This window comes from Oncorhynchus clarkii, chromosome 10, assembly GCF_045791955.1.
Source record: "Oncorhynchus clarkii lewisi isolate Uvic-CL-2024 chromosome 10, UVic_Ocla_1.0, whole genome shotgun sequence".
Lineage (NCBI taxonomy): Eukaryota > Metazoa > Chordata > Actinopteri > Salmoniformes > Salmonidae > Oncorhynchus > Oncorhynchus clarkii.
In genome coordinates this window covers 63180281-63198474 of record NC_092156.1, presented here as the reverse complement: position 1 = coordinate 63198474, position 18194 = coordinate 63180281, and the positions used below count along the sequence as shown (strand labels likewise).

The 18194-nt window shown below is 43.8% G+C and overlaps 1 protein-coding gene across 1 annotated transcript in view; it reads left to right on the top strand.

Moving 5' to 3' along the window:
• The window catches only part of LOC139419314 (teneurin-3-like), a 405690-nt gene that overhangs the window by 326732 nt on the left and 60764 nt on the right, over nt 1-18194 (top strand). The window contains exons 16-18 of the mRNA XM_071169258.1: nt 3516-3635; nt 7721-7853; nt 8147-8275. Of these exons, the coding sequence (XP_071025359.1) occupies nt 3516-3635; nt 7721-7853; nt 8147-8275 (382 nt within the window). The remainder of the gene's footprint in view (nt 1-3515; nt 3636-7720; nt 7854-8146; nt 8276-18194) is intronic.

Below are 18194 nucleotides of genomic sequence, written 5' to 3'. Positions count from 1 at the left end.
ACCGTACATCTGTAGTCTATGATTGTTTCCATTGCGGCGCAGAGCAGACATCCTGTAAGTTACTGTCTGCAGCACAAGAAGGACAGGAAAGAGCAAAAACCTGTTTACACCTACATTATTATTGACTTCTCCAAACCTCCAATTGAAATAGCCTCTCTGCTTTAAGAGCAGGCATTACCAATGCTTTCTGACAAGGTTATTGGATAAAAACACCTTGGATGCTGGTGTGTGTCTCAACTTCCTGGGCTAAAGCTTTATTTTCCTTTGTCTGCCATAATAGTTTAACAGTACAATGGCAGAACATTTTCATTTCAGCCAGTGGAGTTTGTTTAAATGCAATCCTTTGACTCCCTTATACAGGTTAGAGTTACTGGGAATAAGGAGTCTGAATACACTGTGAAGAATGTTATTATTCCTCTTTATGGATCGTGACGTGCCAAATTAGGCATGTGGCCACGAACGCTTCACTACTTTAAGTGGTGGCTCACACACACACACACACACACACACACACTCTCACACACACAGACACACAGCTGAATTTAGATAAGACCGCTTCTTTGCCACACTTCAGCAAACTCCAGACAACGGAGACGAGCGATGGAGCTTAAAGGTGCAGTATATTAAGCAGGAAGACCGACCCCCAACCTCTCTCTTGTTTTAGGTCCTTCCCACAGTGTTTTTATATTGCACACAGATTTCAAGCGGATTAACGCTCGGGGACTAGTTGGTCTTGGCTCTGTCGACTCCCCTTATGGCCCTGTTCTGTGTAGTGATGTTGTGGTCTCGTGGTCAAGGGCCCGGTTAATTGGTCCACTGACTGGGGTTAGCAGGGTTGAGGGTTCAAATCCCAGGTGCCGGGCCACAGCTGTGGAGCCGGAGCGTTATCCTGAATGACTTTGGTGAGAGGCCAGCTGGCGGCTAGAGACTAATCTGTCTGATAAGAACTACATGGAGGACATCCTGGACTGTGGTGTCCAGCCCAGTGTTTAAAAACTCAGGGTAAAAGACAACATCCTCAGTTGAATGAATTAAAACCTTTATTGCCAGAAAAGGAATGTCATACAGCAGACATGGACGTGACAATCAGTGCCAGTACAACATGTACAGATGTCATTTAGAGAAAAATGAATACTTTGTATTTTACAGAGGTGACAGTGACACTGATGTTTTTGGTGACGACACTGACACATTCTAACTCCAAGGCACATTCCTTGACATGCAACCATTTAAAAAATGGGCCTGTTGCCCACAGCAACCATTGTCATGCTTATTATGAGAGAGAGGTGTGTGCCAGTGGGAGGGGAAAGATTAAGGGTTAACTAAAGGTTTCATTCCGTCATGCACCAGAGTAATGATAGTACCAGAGTAATGATAGTACCAGAATAATGATAATACCAGAGTAATGATAATACGTAATGATAATACCAGAGTAATGATAATACCAGAGTAATGATAATACGTAATGATAGTACCCAAGTAATGATAGTACCAGAGTAATGATAGTACCAGAGTAATGATAATACGTAATGATAATACCAGAGTAATGATAGTACCAGAGTAATGATAATACGTAATGATAATACCAGAGTAATGATAGTACCAGAGTAATGATAATACGTAATGATAATGCCAGAGTAATGATAATACCAGAGTAATGATAGTACCAGAGTAATGATAATACCTAATGATAATGCCAGCATAGTGATAATACCAGAGTAATGATAATACCAGAGTAATGATAATACCAGAGTAATGATAATACGTAATGATAATACCAGCGTAATGATAATACCAGAGTAATGATAATACCAGAGTAATGATAATATGTAATGATAATACCAGCGTAATGATAATACCAGCGTAATGATAATACCAGCGTAATGATAATACCAGAGTAATGATAATACTAGCGTAATGATAATACCAGAGTAATGATAATATGTAATGATAATACCAGAGTAATGATAATACCAGCGTAATGATAATACCAGAGTAATGATAATAACAGAGTAATGATAATACCAGAGTAATGATAATACCAGAGTAATGATAATAACAGAGTAATGATAATACCAGTGTAATGATAATTACCAGAGTAATGATAATACCTAATGATAATACCAGCGTAATGATAATACCAGCGTAATGATAATACCAGAGTAATGATAATACCAGAGTAATGATAATAACAGAGTAATGATAATACCAGCGTAATGATAATTACCAGAGTAATGATAATACCTAATGATAATACCTAATGATAATACCAGCGTAATGATAATACCAGCGTAATGATAATACCCGAGTAATGATAATACCAGAGTAATGATAATACCAGAGTAATGATAATACCAGAGTAATGATAATACCAGAGTAGTGATAATACCCGAGTAATGATAATACCAGAGTAATGATAATACCAGAGTAGTGATAATACCAGAGTAGTGATAATACCAGAGTAATGATAATACCAGAGTACTGATAATACCAGAGTAGTGATAATACCAGAGTAGTGATAATACCAGAGTAATGATAATTCCAGAGTAATGATAATTCCAGAGTAATGATAGCGTCTATTGCAGCGTCTATTGAACATGCTCTTAGAAACACTCAGACACCTGATTGGTGACAACTGGGTATGTGTGCGTCCCAACTGGCACCCTATTCCCTATATAGTGAACTACTTTTGGTCAAAGGTAGTGCACTATATAGGGAATATGGTGCCATTTGGGAGACAACCATTGTTTTACAGTGACAGACACTCAGACAACCTCCCTAAGCAAATGGAAGGCATAAATTACAGCTACATTATGCAACCCCCCCACACACACACACACAGACACACACACACATACAGGTATTAATGAAGCGAGGACGCTGGGTAATTTATGGCATGTTTACACTATAGAAGGGGAAGGGGGAGGGGGGACATCAACTGTACTGTCTGGCATCCTCTCAGACTGTTGTAAAGGATAGTGCTGGGGGGGGGGGGGAGTTGTGTGTATGTCTCTCTTTCTCTCTACAGGGTGATTCAATGCTCCGCTACTGATTAGCACTCAGTGAGAGCTGTAATGACCTGGGAAGGAGAGCTATAAGTAAATCTAGCTACCCTCCCCCTGCGCGCGCACACACACACACACACACACACACACACACATTGTAGATATCTCCACAGGACCAGACCGATTGACTATAAACTAATCTAAATGGTCCACCGGGTTGGGTGTGTGTCTGGATCACAAGTGATTTTGTGTGTGCATAGTGGTGACCAGAGAAGGGAATTGGTTAGTTGACCGAGGCCAAGATTTGCACGTAGCACTGTACTGTGTCATACTGGGGTGTTTATGAATGTGCTGAGTGAAAGTTGTCTAGTTTGTTATTTCCTGTCAGTCCCCTAGTGTGATGTGTATCTCAGGATATCTCTATCTCTGTCTCCGCGGCGTCTCAAAGCTGCAGTGTACAAAATAACAACATCTCTAAGTAGATCATCTCTATGTGTTGTTTCTCCCCAGCCTGGTGTCCATCATCAGAGGCCAAGTCCTGACGGCAGACGGAACCCCCCTCATAGGAGTCAATGTTACCTTCGTCCACTACCCCGACCACGGATACACCGTCACGCGCAAGGACGGCATGTAGGTCCACGTACACACACACACACACACACACACACACACACACACACACACACACCACTGACACTGGTCTTCCTCACCACTGACACCTCATACAGTATTTGATTTATGTTGTGTTTTCAGGAGTTGTTGATTGAATCATCGTGAGTGTGTCTGTGTGTGCATATATGCGTGGATGTTTTTCTGTTCATCAGTGAGTGTGTGAGAGAGAGAAAAGAGAGAGAAACTGCAACGTGCTTCTTCTCCCGTCCCTCTACGACTCTGTCTCACAGATCTCCCAAAATCCTCTCACTCATGCAAATGTAATCTCAGTAGCTTCCCCCCAATGAAAAAACACACACTCTCTCTCTCACACACACACATAACCCTCCCACCCCAATGAAAACCCTGCGCCATTTAAATGTGAACTGGGGGGCTGTTTAAAATGCATTGGTTATACAAAGGAAGAATCAATTAGCCTGCATCATTCTAGCGTAGGGCACACACACACACACACCTCCACTACACCCTGCCCCCCACTCCGGTGTTATTACAGCGAGTGTTCCTGCAACCCTCCTCGACACCAACCAGGATATAGGAAACTCAGGTCAAGTCCCAAATAGCACCCTATTCTCTATATAGTGCACTACTTACTTCCCATAGGGGTCTGGTCAAAAGTAGGGCACTAGATAGGGAATAGGATGCCATTTGGGACAGAGGCGCAATCACTCCCAGGCCCCATCCCCATCAGTACCTTTTATTACACCACCTGCGCCCAATTAGATTGTAAAGCAGTGGCGTTAAGGGCAAAAGTGCAAGCCGTGATATTTGGTGCTCCCTGCCTCATTGAGAGGAGGCTCTGTGTGATTGCTGGGAGTGTAATAGGTTGAATCTCTAGGGCGAGTCTAAGCTGCTAGATTGCAATAGGTGTGTGATGGCGACCACTGTGGCAAATTGAATACATGATGTTGCACGATGTTCCACACTGCAGGTTGCAATGTATCCAGCCACTATGCCATGCCCCTGTTACTATATAGACTAAATGAAATGGAATCATTTATGTTGTTGTAATAGGCTGAATATACTGCCATGCCACTGCTAAAATAGACTGAATATACTGCCATGCCACTGCTAAAATAGACAAAATATACTGCCATGCCACTGCTAAAATAGACTAAATATACTGCCATGCCACTGCTAAAATAGACTAAATATACTGCCATGCCACTGCTAAAATATACTGAATATACTGCCATGCCACTGCTAAAATATACTGAATATACTGCCATCCCACTGCTAAAATAGACTGAATATACTGCCATGCCACTGCTAAAATAAACTGAATATACTGCCATGCCACTGCTAAAATAAACGGAATATACTGCCATCCCACTGCTAAAATAGACTGAATATACTGCCATGCCACTGCTAAAATAGACAATCAAAGCTCTTAGAGTTTTACCCAGAAAGACGGCAGGTAGCCTAGTGGTTAGAGCATTGGGCCAGTAACTGAAAGGTTGGTGGATCAAATCCCCGACCTGTCAAGGTAAAAATCTGCCCCTGAATAAGGCAGTTAACCCACTGTTCCTAGGCTGTCATTTCAATACGAATTTGTTCTTAACTGACTTGCCTTATTAAATAATGATGAAATAAAAAATGTAAAAAATAAATGAATAGTCAAACATTGGCAGTAGAATGGCCTTACTGAAGAGCTCAGTGACTTTGAAGGATGACGTAGGATGACAGGATGACACCTAGGATGACACCTTTCCAACAAGTCAGTTTGTCAAGTTGCTGCCCCGGTCAACTGTAGGTGTTGTTATTGTGAAGTGGAAACGTCTAGGAGTAACACCAGCTCATCCGCGAAGTGGTAGGCCGCACAAGCTCACAGAACGGAACCGCTGAAGTGCGTAGCACGTAAAAATCCAAACTGCCTCTGGAAGCAACGTCAGCACAAGAACTGTTCGTTGGGAGCTTCATAAAACGGGTTTCCATGGCTGAGTAGCCGCACACAAGTCTAAGATCATCATGCGCAATACCAAGCGTCGGCTGGAGTGGTGTAAAACTCACCGCCATTGGACTCTGGAGCAGTGGAAACTTGTTCTCTGAAGTGATGAACCACGCTTCACCATCTGGCAGTCCGACGAATTAATCTGTGTTTGGCGGATTCCAGGAGAATGCTACCTGCCCGAATGCATAGAGCCAACTGTAAAGTTTGGTGGAGAAGGAATAATGGTCTGGGGCTGTTTTTCATGGTTCAGGCTAGGCCTCTTAGTTCCAGTGAAGGGAAATCTTAATGCTACAGCATACAATGACATTAAATCTAGACGATGCTGTGCTTCCAACTTGGGGAAGGCCCTTTCCTGTTTCAGCATGACAATGCCCCTGTGAGGTCCGTACAGAAATGGTTTGTCGAGATCTGCGTGGAAGAACTTGACTGGCCTGCACAGAGCCCTGACCTTAACCCCATCGAACACCTTTGGGATGAATTGGAACCCCAACTGCGAGCCAGGCCTAATCGCCCAACATCAGTACCCGACCTCACTAATGGTCTTGTGGCTGAATGGAGGAAGCAAAGGGGGGGACCATATTAATACCCATGATTGTGGATTGAGATGTTTGACGAGAAGGTGCCCACATACTTTTGGCCATGTAGTGTAAATAACAATATATCTGGTCATAACAGATTGGATGCTGGTGTCACTGCTTGTCTGTGCTTGCATGAGTGTGTTCTTTTATCTATGCACTTTCTGTATGTGTTGCGTGTGTGTCTTCACACTTCACCCCACCAGCCCCCTCCAGACACAGAATATAGGACAGGACTTAGGGGACCTTCTCTCTCTTCCACACGGATGGCTCTCCATATAGGCCTGCTACATGTTAAAAGACAAAGTTAGCTAGCCAAACAAAGCTCTCTCTCACCACACACACACACACACACACACAAACACACACTAATAATAATAATAATTGGCCCCATCATCTTATTTTCAGTACAGGAGAAAGAACAGAAACATGTTTTGTTCTGAGAAAGGAAGAGGGAGAGATATAGCAGGGAGAGGGAGCGGGAAAGAGAGAGAGAGCCTCAGGTTAGACATACTAGACAGGAGAGACAATTAGAACAGGACAGTCTGATCACCCTTCATCCTCACTCTACCTCCATCAGTGTCAAAGATACAGAGGTCTCTGTCTCCAGGGCCCAAGAACAACCAGGAGGAAATGTGTGAACATGTAAAATGTCCTTTCTACTGATTGTGTGTGTGGGCTGAAGGGGGATGTGTGTGCGTGCCTGTGTGTGTCTGTCCATCCGTTCGTCCGCCTGTCTCTCTGTGTGAATGTACATGCCTGTGTGTTTCCGTCACCACCTCTAACCCCATCTCTCTCCACCTCTCTCCACTTCTAACCCCATCTCTCTCCACCTCCCTCCACCTCTAACCCCATCTCTCTCCATCTCTCTCCACCTCTCTCCACCTCTAACCTCATCTCTCTCCACCTCTCTCCACCTCTAACCCCATCTCTCTCCATCTCTCTCCATCTCTCTCCACCTCTAACCCCATCTCTCTCCATCTCTCTCCACCTCTAACCCCATCTCTCTCCATCTCTCTCAAACTCTAACCCCATCTCTCTCCATCTCTCTCCACCTCTAACCCCATCTCTCTCCATCTCTCTCCACCTCTCTCCACCTCTAACCCCATCTCTCCCCATCTCTCTCCATCTCTCTCCACCTCTAACCCCATCTCTCTCCATCTCTCTCCATCTCTCTCCACCTCTAAACCCATCTCTCTCCATCTCTCTCCACCTCTAAACCCATCTCTCTCCATCTCTCTCCACCTCTAACCCCATCTCTCTCCACCTCTAAACCATCTCTCTCCATCTCTCTCCACCTCTAAACCCATCTCTCTCAACCTCTAACCCCATCTCTCTCCACCTCTAACCCAATCTCTCTCCATCTCTCTCCACCTCTAACGCCATCTCTCTCCATCTCTCTCCACCTCTAACGCCATCTCTCTCCACCTCTCTCCACCTCTAACCCCATCTCTCTCCACCTCTAACCCCATCTCTCTCCATCTCTCTCCACCTCTCTCCATCTCTCTCCATCTCTCCAGGTTTGACCTGTTGACCAACGGTGGGGCCAGTCTGACCCTGAGTTTCGAGCGGGCTCCGTTCCTGATACAGTACCGCACCGTGTGGATCCCCTGGAACGTCTTCTATGTCATGGACACCCTGGTCATGAAGAAGGTGAAATATAGTTGAATAATATAATAATATAATATAATTGAATTGTGTTTAATTGAATTAAATTCGATCATGTTGAATTGTATTGAATCTTATTGAATTCTTTTGTATTTAATTGAATTATGTTGAATCATATTGAACTGAATTGAATTGTATTGAATCATATTGAATTGTATTGACTCACAGTGACCCATATTGAATTGTATTGACTCATATTGAATTGTATTTCATCGTATTCAATTATATTGAATTGTATTACTCGTATTGACTCGTCTTCATATTGAATCGTATTGCAGGAGGAAAATGACATCCCCAGCTGTGACCTGAGTGGTTTCATCAGGCCCAGTCCTGTCATCGTGGCCTCACCCCTCTCTACCTGCTTCAGGTCCTCACCAGAGGATGGGCCCATCATACCTGAGACACAGGTGAGACATACACATCATCATACACACATTATCATCATCATACACACATTATCATCATACATAAATCATCATCATACACACATTACCATCATCATACACAAATCATCATCATCATACACACATTATCATCATCATCATACACAAATCATCATCATCATACACACATTATCATCATCATCATACACAAATCATCATCATCATATACACATTATCATCATCATCATAAACACATTATTATCATCATACACACATTATCATCATCATCATCATACACAAATCATCATCATACACAAATCATCATCATACACACATTATCACCATCATACACACATTATCATCATCATACACGCATTATCATCATCATATACACACACACACACACGATCCGAAACCCAGACTAGTTGTACTGAATACACACACTTTTCCACAAACCCGTTATACCTAAGACTCAAGTGAGGTGACAGAGGAGAAAGGATACCTACAGTACATCAAACACCCACTGTACACACACCTCACAACACGGTCAGCTAGGGTTCGTCCAGTTCACTCAACTTCCAGCTCACTACCCCTCTCCACAGGCCCACTCAGTACCCTCATCTGTTCAACTCTCCTGTTCAACTCTCCTGTTCAACTCTCCTGATCAACTCTCCTGATCAACTCCCATGTTCAACTCTCATGTTCAACTCTCCCGTTCAACTCTCCCGTTCAACTCTCCTGTTCAACTCTCCTGTACTGTAAATGATGTGTATCTTTTCTCCCCGAGGGAGATGACGTTTATGAATTTCCTACTTGGGCTGTGGACAATGGAATTATGACATTAACACATCATGGTATTTTGCGGGAGTTGTTGTCCCACAACCAATCAGAATCCAGGATCCAAACAACCCGTTTTTTAATGCCCTATAACACCCCACACTGCTTCACCCAAGCTTTACCGGGACCTCAAACAGCCAACTCAGTTGGAACGGGAGGCCTCACAAAAAGCTGAGCCGGCCTTCAGTACTTGAAGTATAAAACCTTTAACAGCCCAGTGAATACAAGGTCTAGCTATTTGCACAGATGCTCTTTGTTTCGTTCAAAGAGGAGAAGCCTTGATGAAGAGAGAGAGCATTTAAATCCATGTATAGTCTTTCTAGCTGTGCCAGACACGGTGTGAATTGTTACGAGGGTCTCACACACACTCGTGCACAGACTAATTCATAGATCAAAACCCAGGGTTTACCATTATGGCAGTATCACAGGCCAATCTGTGCAGAAGAGCATCTTCAGTAAAGCTGATACACACGAGTCCTCTCTGTATCTCTCTCTCTCTCTCTCTCTCTCTCTCTCTCTCTCTCTCTCTCTCTTTCTCTCTCTCTCTCTCTCTCTCTCCCTCTCCCTCACCCTCTCTCTCCCTCTCTCCCCCTATCTCTCTCAACTCTCCTGTGTGGCCAGATAGACTTTGATTCCTCTTGGCCCAATGTCTGTCCCCTCTTCTCTTCTCTGGCACTCCTTCAGTCTAAAGCACTACTTTAATAAGGATGCCTGCACCATCAGCCAAACAATACACACAGACACGCACAGACATAAACACAGACACGTACAGATATAAACACAGACATAAACACAGACACACGCAGACATAAACACAGACACACACAGACATAAACACAGACACGCACAGACATTAACACAGACACACACAGACATAAACACAGACACGCAGACATAAACACAGACACGCACAGACAAAAACACAGACACACACAGGCATAAACACAGACACGCACAGACATAACACGCACAGACATAAACACAGACACACACAGACATAAACAAATAAAATCAAATGTAATTATATAGCCCTTCGTACATCAGCTGATATCTCAAAGTGCTGTACAGAAACCCAGCCTAAAACCCTAAACAGCAAGCAATGCAGGTGTTGAAGCACGTTGGCTAGGAAAAACTCCCTAGAAAGGCCAAAAACTAGGAAGAAACCTCTTCTGGCTGTGCAGAACATGGCCAAGATGTTCAAATGTTCATAAATGACCAGCATGGTGAAATAATAGGTCTGGGACAGGTAGCACGTCCGGTGAACAGGTCAGGATTCCATAGCCGCAGGCAGAACAGTTGAAACTGGAGCAGCAGCATGGCCAGGTGGACTGGGGACAACAAGGAGTCATCATGCCAGGTAGTCCTGAGGCATGGTCCTGGGGCTCAGGTCCTCGGAGAGAGAGAAAGAAAGAGAGAATTAGAGAGAGCATACTTAAATTCACACAGGACACCGGATAAGACAGGAGAAGTACTCCAGATATAACAAACTGACCCTAGCCCCCCGACACAAACTACCGCAGCATCAATACTGGAGGCTGAGACAGGAGGGGTCAGGAGACACTGTGGCCCCATCCGATGATACCCCCGGACAGGGCCAAACAGGAAGGATATAACCCCACCCACTTTGCCAATGCACAGCCCCCACACCACTAGAGGGATATCTTCAACCACCAACTTACCATCCTGAGACAAGGCCGAGTATAGCTCACAAAGATCTCTGCCACGGCACAACCCAAGGGGGGGGGGCGCCAACCCAGACAGGAAGATCACATCAGTGAATCAACCCACTCAAGTGACACACCCCTCCTAGGCACAGCATGAAAGAGCACCAGTAGGCCAGTGACTCAGCCCCTGTAATAGGGTTAGAGACAGAGAATCCCAATGGAAAGAGGGGAACCGGCCAGGCAGAGACGGCAAGGGCAGTTCGTTGCTACAGAGCCTTTCCGTTCACCTTCACACTCCTGGGCCAGACTACACTCAATCATATGACCCACTGAAGAGATGAGTCTTCAGTAAAGACTTAAAGGTTGAGACCGAGTTTGCGTCTCTCACATGGGTATGCAGACCATTCCATAAAAATGGAGCTCTATAGGAGAAAGCCCAGCCTCCAGCTGTTTGCTTAGAAATTCTAGGGACAAATAGTAGGCCTGCGTCTTGTGACCGTAGCGTACGTGTAGGTATGTACGGCAGGACCAAATCAGAGAGATGGGTAGGAGCAAGCCCATGTAATGCTTTGTAGGTTAGCAGTAAAACCTTGAAATCAGCTCTTGCCTTGACAGGAAGCCAGTGTAGGGAGGCTAGCACTTGAGTAATATGATCAAATTTTTTGGTTCTAGTCAGGATTCTAGCAGCCATATTTAGCACTAACTGAAGTTTATTTAGTGCTTTATCCGGGTATCCGGAAAGTAGAGCATTGCAGTAGTCTAACCTAGAAGTAACAAAAGCATGGATTCATTTTTCTGCATCATTTTTGGACAGAAAGTTTCTGATTTTTGCAATGTTACGTAGATGGAAAAAAGCTGTCCTTGAAACAGTCTTGATATGTTCGTCAAACAGGGTCCAGAGTAACGCCGAGGTCCTTCACAGTTTTATTTGAGACGACTGTACAACCATTAAGATTAATTGTCAGATTCAACAGAATATCTCTTTGTTTCTTGGGACCTAAAATAAGCATCTCTGTTTTGTCCGAGTTTAAAAGTAGAAAGTTTGCAGCCATCCACTTCCTTATGTCTGAAACTCAGGCTTCTAGCGAGGGCAATTTTGGGGCTTCACCATGTTTCATTGAAATGTACAGCTGTGTGTCATCCGCATAGCAGTGAAAGTTAACATTATGTTTTCGAAAGACATCCCCAAGAGGTAAAATATATAATGAAAACAATAGTGGTCCTAAAACGGAACCTTGAGGAACACCGAAATTTACAGTTGATTTGTCAGAGGACAAACCATTCACAGAGACAAACTGATATCTTTCCGACAGATAAGATCTAAACCAGGCCATAACTTGTCCGTGTTGACCAATTTGGGTTTCCAATCTCTCCAAAAGAATGTGGTGATCAACGGTATCAAAAGCAGCACTAATGTCTAGGAGCACGAGGACAGATGCAGAGCCTCCGTCTGATGCCATTAAAAGGTAATTTACCACTTTCACAAGTGCAGTCTCATTGCTATGATGGGGTCTAAAACCAGACTGAAGCATTTTGCATACATTGTTTGTCTTCAGGAAGGCAGTGAGTTGCTGCGCAACAGCCTTTTCTAAGAATTTTGAGAGGAATGGAAGATTCGATATAGGCCGATAGTTTTTTATATTTTCTCCTAATTTGCTTTCTAATAATCATAATCTTTTCCTCAAAGAAGTTCATGAATTTATTACTGCTGAAGTGAAAGCCATCCTCACTTGGGGAATGCTGCTTTTTAGTTAGCTTTACGATAGTATCAAAAATACATTTCGGATTGTTCTTATTTTCCTCAATTAAGTTGGAAAAATAGGATGATCAAGCAGCAGTAAGGGCTCTTCGATACTGCACGGTACTCTCTTTCCAAGCTAGTCGGAAAACTTCCAGTTTGGTGTGGCGCCATTTTCGTTCCAATTGTCTGGAAGCTTGCTTCAGAGCTTGGGTATTTTCTGTATACCAGGGGAGCTAGTTTCTTATGAGAAATGTTTTTAGTTTTTAGTGGTGCAACTGCATCTAGGGTATTGCGCAAGGTTAAATTGAGTTCCTCAGTTAGGTGGTTAACTGATTTTTGTCCTCTGACGTCCTTGGGTAGGCAGAGGGAGTCTGGAAGGGCATCAAGGAATCTTTGTGTTGTCTGAGCAGATTATTTGTTGCAATTGCAAATGTAATAAAATGGTGGTCCGATAGTACAGGATTATGAGAAAAACATTAAGATCCACAACATTTATTCCATGGGTTCGGCTCCGAAAGCCTTTTGGAGTGGGTCTGTGGACTTTTCCATGTGAATATTAAAGTCACCAAAAATTTGAATATTATCTGCTATGACTACAAGGTCCGATTAAATATTCAGGGAACTCAATGAGGAACGCTGTATATGGCCCAGGAGGCCTGTAAACAGTAGCTATAAAAAGTGATTGAGTAGGCTGCATAGATTTCATGACTAGAAGCTCAAAAGATGAAAACGTCTTTTATTTTTTGGTAAATCGAAATTTGGTATCGTAAATGTTAGCAACACCTCCGCCTTTGCGGTATGCAAGGGGGATATGGTCACTAGTGTAACCAGGAGGTGAGGCCTCATTTAACACAGTAAATTCATCAGGCTTAAGCCATGTTTCAGTCAGACAAATCACATCAAGGTTATGATCAGTGATTAGTTCATTGACTATAATTGCTTTTGAAGTAAGGGATCTAACATTAAGTAGCCCTATTTTGAGATGTGAGGTATCACGATCTCTTTCAATAATGACAGGAATGGAGGAGGCCTTAATCCTAGTGAGATTGCTAAGGCGAACACCGCCATGTTTAGTTTTGCTCAACCCAGGTCGAGGCACAGACACGGTCTCAATCGGGATAGCTGAACTGACTACACTGACTGTGCTAGTGTCAGACTGGCTGGCTAACAGCCTGCTGCCTGGCCTGCACCCTATTTTATTGTGGAGCTAGATGAGTTAGAGCCCTGTCTATGTTGGTAGATAAGATGAGAGCACCCCTCCAGCTAGGATGGAGTCCGTCACTCCTCAGCAGGTCAGGCTTGGTCCTGTTTGTGGGTGAGTCCCAGAAAGAGGGAAATTATCTACAAATTCTATCTTTTGGGAGGGGCAGAAAACAGTTTTCAACCAGCGATTGAGTTGTGAGACTCTGCTGTAGAGCTCATCACTCCCCCTAACTGGGAGGGGGCCAGAGACATTTACTCGATGCGACACATCTTTCTAGCTGATTTACACGCTGAAGCTATGTTGCACTTGGTGGCCTCTGACTGATTCATCCTATCTCAGACCCCGTAACGGGAGGAGTAGAGACAAGAGAAGGCTCGGCCTCAGTCTCCGACTCGCTGCTTAATGGGGAAAACCGGTTGAAAGTTTCTGTCGGCTGAATGAGCGACACAGGTTGAGCATTCCTACAGCATTTCCCTCCAGAAACCATGAGAAAGTTGTCCGGCTGCGGGGATTTTTACTAACTTTACTGTCTGTACTTACTGGTGGCACAGACACTGTTTCATCCTTTCCTACACTGAAATTACCCTTGCCTAACGATTGCGTCTGAAACTAGGCTTGTAGCACAGCTATCTTCGCCGTAAGGCGATCGTTCTCCTGTATATTATGAGTACAACGACTGCAATTAGAAGGCATCATGTTAATGTTACTACTTAGCTTCGGCTGTTGGAAGTCCTGACGAACCATGTCCAGATAAAGCGTACGGAGTGAAAAAGTTGAATGAAAAAAAGTTGAGTGAGGGGAAAAAACAAAAATATAAACGGTAATTCAAAAGTAAAAAACGTAAAGTTGTCAGGTAGCAAAGTAAGGTTGGCAACAAAATGCACAAAATGCACAGCAACACGTAAACAAGTCTGCAAGTTGTGACCGGAAATGGCGTCAGCAGATAATAAATACACACAGACATAAACACAGACACACACAGACATAAACACAGACACACACAGACACACACAGACACACAGACATAAACACAGACATAAACACAGACATAAACACAGACACAAACACAGACATAAACACAGACATAAACACAGACACACACAGACATAAACACAGACACACACAGACATAAACACAGACATAAACACAGACACGCACAGACATAAACACAGACATAAACACAGACACGCACATACATGAACACAGACACGCACAGACATAAACACACACAGACACAAACATAAACACAGACACGCACAGACATAAACACAGACATACACAGACATAAACACAGACAGGCACAGACATAAACACAGACATAAACACAGATAGGCACAGACACGCACAGACATAAACACAGACACGCACAGACATAAACACAGACATGCACTGACATAAACACATACTGACATAAACACAGACAGGCACAGACACGCACAGACATAAACACAGACACGCACAGACATAAACACAGACATGCACTGACATAAACACATACTGACATAAACACAGACAGGCACAGACACACACAGACATAAACACACACAGACATAAACACAGACACGCACAGACATAAACACACACAGACACAGACATAAACACACACAGACAGGCACAGACACGCACAGACATAAACACACGCAGACATAAACACAGACATGCACTGACATAAACACACACTGACATAAACACGCACAGACATAAACACACACAGACATAAACACGCACAGACATAAACACAAACAAAGATAAACAGACACACACAGACACGCACAGACATAAACACACACAGACATAAACACGCACAGACATAAACACAAACAAAGATAAACAGACACACACAGACACGCACAGACATAAACACACACAGACATAAACACGCACAGACATAAACACAAACAAAGATAAACAGACACACACAGACATAAACACACACAGACATAAACACGCACAGACATAAACACAAACAAAGATAAACAGACACACACAGACACGCACAGACATAAACACACACAGACATAAACACAGACACACACAGGCATAAACACAGACAGACACACACAGACATACACACATAGACACACACATATATAAACAAACACAGACATAAAAACACACAGACAAACACACACAGACATAAACACACACAGACATACACACACAGATATAAACACACAGACAAACACACACAGACACTTAGACATAAACACACACAGACATAAACACAGTACAGACAGTAACGCAAACACACACTGAGAAACGCAAGCAATCAGACACAGGCGCACACATAATACACAGAAACACTCACAAACTCTCTCATACACACACAGAGACAAGCACACAGTAACAGGCATCGTGCCCCAGCCCAGCCAGTCCCCAAACGATCCGGGTCCTGATTTGAATTAGTTCCGGTTGTTATGAGCAGAACTATAAAGCCTCAGAGCTCATGCAACAAGAGGGTGGTGAAGGAGGTTAGCGTTTTATAAAGGGACGCAGGGGTCGGACAGCTATACCCCAGGGGCCTTCACAAGGGGTGTGTGTGTGTGTGTGTGTGTGTGTGTGTGTGGTGAGGAAAGGAAAACACAGTAAAAGGAACCCAGCACTAACACAAAGCCGTACTAAAGCAGTCAGTCACAGAGAGCTGCTATAACTGGTAACAGACATGTCCACTAAGAGTCCTCCTTGGAAGAGAACAGTCTTGCTAAGGAAAGTACTTTGGATTACACACACACACACTTGGCTGTTATGTGGCTTGGGATAATACGTGGGATGCACGCAGACATACACATACACACACACACACTTGGCTGTCATGTGGCTTGGGGATAACACGCTATTGTGTGCTCGCTGTTCCACAGAGGAGAAAGAATGGAAGCAGAAGACCAAAAAAAGGTTAGCCAAGTGTGTTCAGTTGGAGCACAATGAGACAGTGGTCCTCAGTGTCTGGATGAAACCATGAAACCAGAGACCGAAATTCTTCAGGTCCCAGAACCCAATACATAGGCGTCGTTGTTACCGCTGACGGGTTCTACTAACACAAAGGACCAGAAGAAAATAGTTGAGACAAGGTCACTCTGACGCGCAACTCTCACAGAGTGATGACACTGGAGCACTTGATCGCCTTTTCCATGTGTCAAACAGAATAGGTCCTGTACGCTTTTTCAGACGAATATCAATCGTGAAATCTATTCAAATCAAAGTTGTAAGTTAAACTAAGGTTTATCCCCAGAGAGATACTGTAGAAAACCTTTTTTTCCCCTCCCCAACCACATTTGGCATGACTCTAAAATCTTCCTGCATGGTGATTTGAGTCTAGATATTCCTTTTAGAGATGTTTACACTATGTGATGTTGGTGCACACCAAATCCAGTCAGAGGTGGTAGCAGGGTCATGGGGTTGACTGTAGCCTGCGGTTATTAGCTGAACACACATGCACACACACACACACACACACACACACACACACACACACACACACACACACACTGAGCTGCAGCCTTAGCTGTCTGTAACAGTTGATCTGGATACCAACAAGTATAACAGTGTAGTCTGTTGCTGTGTTTTCAGCCTATTTGTTTGGATAGAGGTAGTGTATTGGTTTAGGTGGTTTAGTGGATATTGCAGACCGAGCTCTCTCTCATATCTGCTGGATTACTCAGAGTTGTCGGCTCCTTATCCAGATCAGACACACACACACTCACGCCTCTCCAGTCTCCACACCGTTCCCGTACAACATAAAACTGCACAGCCATGACATTACAAAAGTATGTAACAAAGGTTCTATAGCAAAGGTTCTGTTGAGGTGTTTCAGCCAATAAGGTGGATTGGCAGTACTTGTGCCACCATAACTATTGACCCAAGCCCAACCTATGGCATTATCCAATGTGTGTTATTGAAGGAGTGGTGGTTTTAAATGGAAACTTCGGGATGCTGGCAATGAGGCCCCAATCACATAGTATCCCTTTAAGATACATTTCCAGTCCATTACCCCCATAGCCATATGTTTTCATTACACTTCCCCTTTAATGGCGGGTGGCACGTCAAAATAAAGCACCCGTTTATTGTTTGATCTCGGCTCCGCTCATTAAACCCTTTAATGAATTACCAGTTGGTATTATTATTATATTATGCAGTTAAAAAAAATTGCCCCCTTCTAGATTGCAAAAGAAAACACACACTAGAAAGCAGACACGCACACACACCAGAGAAGATGTAATAACAGAGTGTTTCTATCAGGAGTTAGTTTAAAGCCAGGAGAAACATGCTCTTAGGCCAGACGTTGTAATTAGAGCTAGCTGGGGAGACCAGGGTGGGGTCCCTTCGCTGGCAGAGTGTGTTCAGGACACACACAGTATGTGCGGACACACACAGTTTACCCGAAAGAAAACACACCCCGCCGCACATGGTAATTAAGTCTGTGGTTACGGTGACACTGGCTGTGTGTGTGTGTGTGTGTGTGTGTGTGTGTGTGTGTGTGTGTGTGTGTGTGTGTGTGTG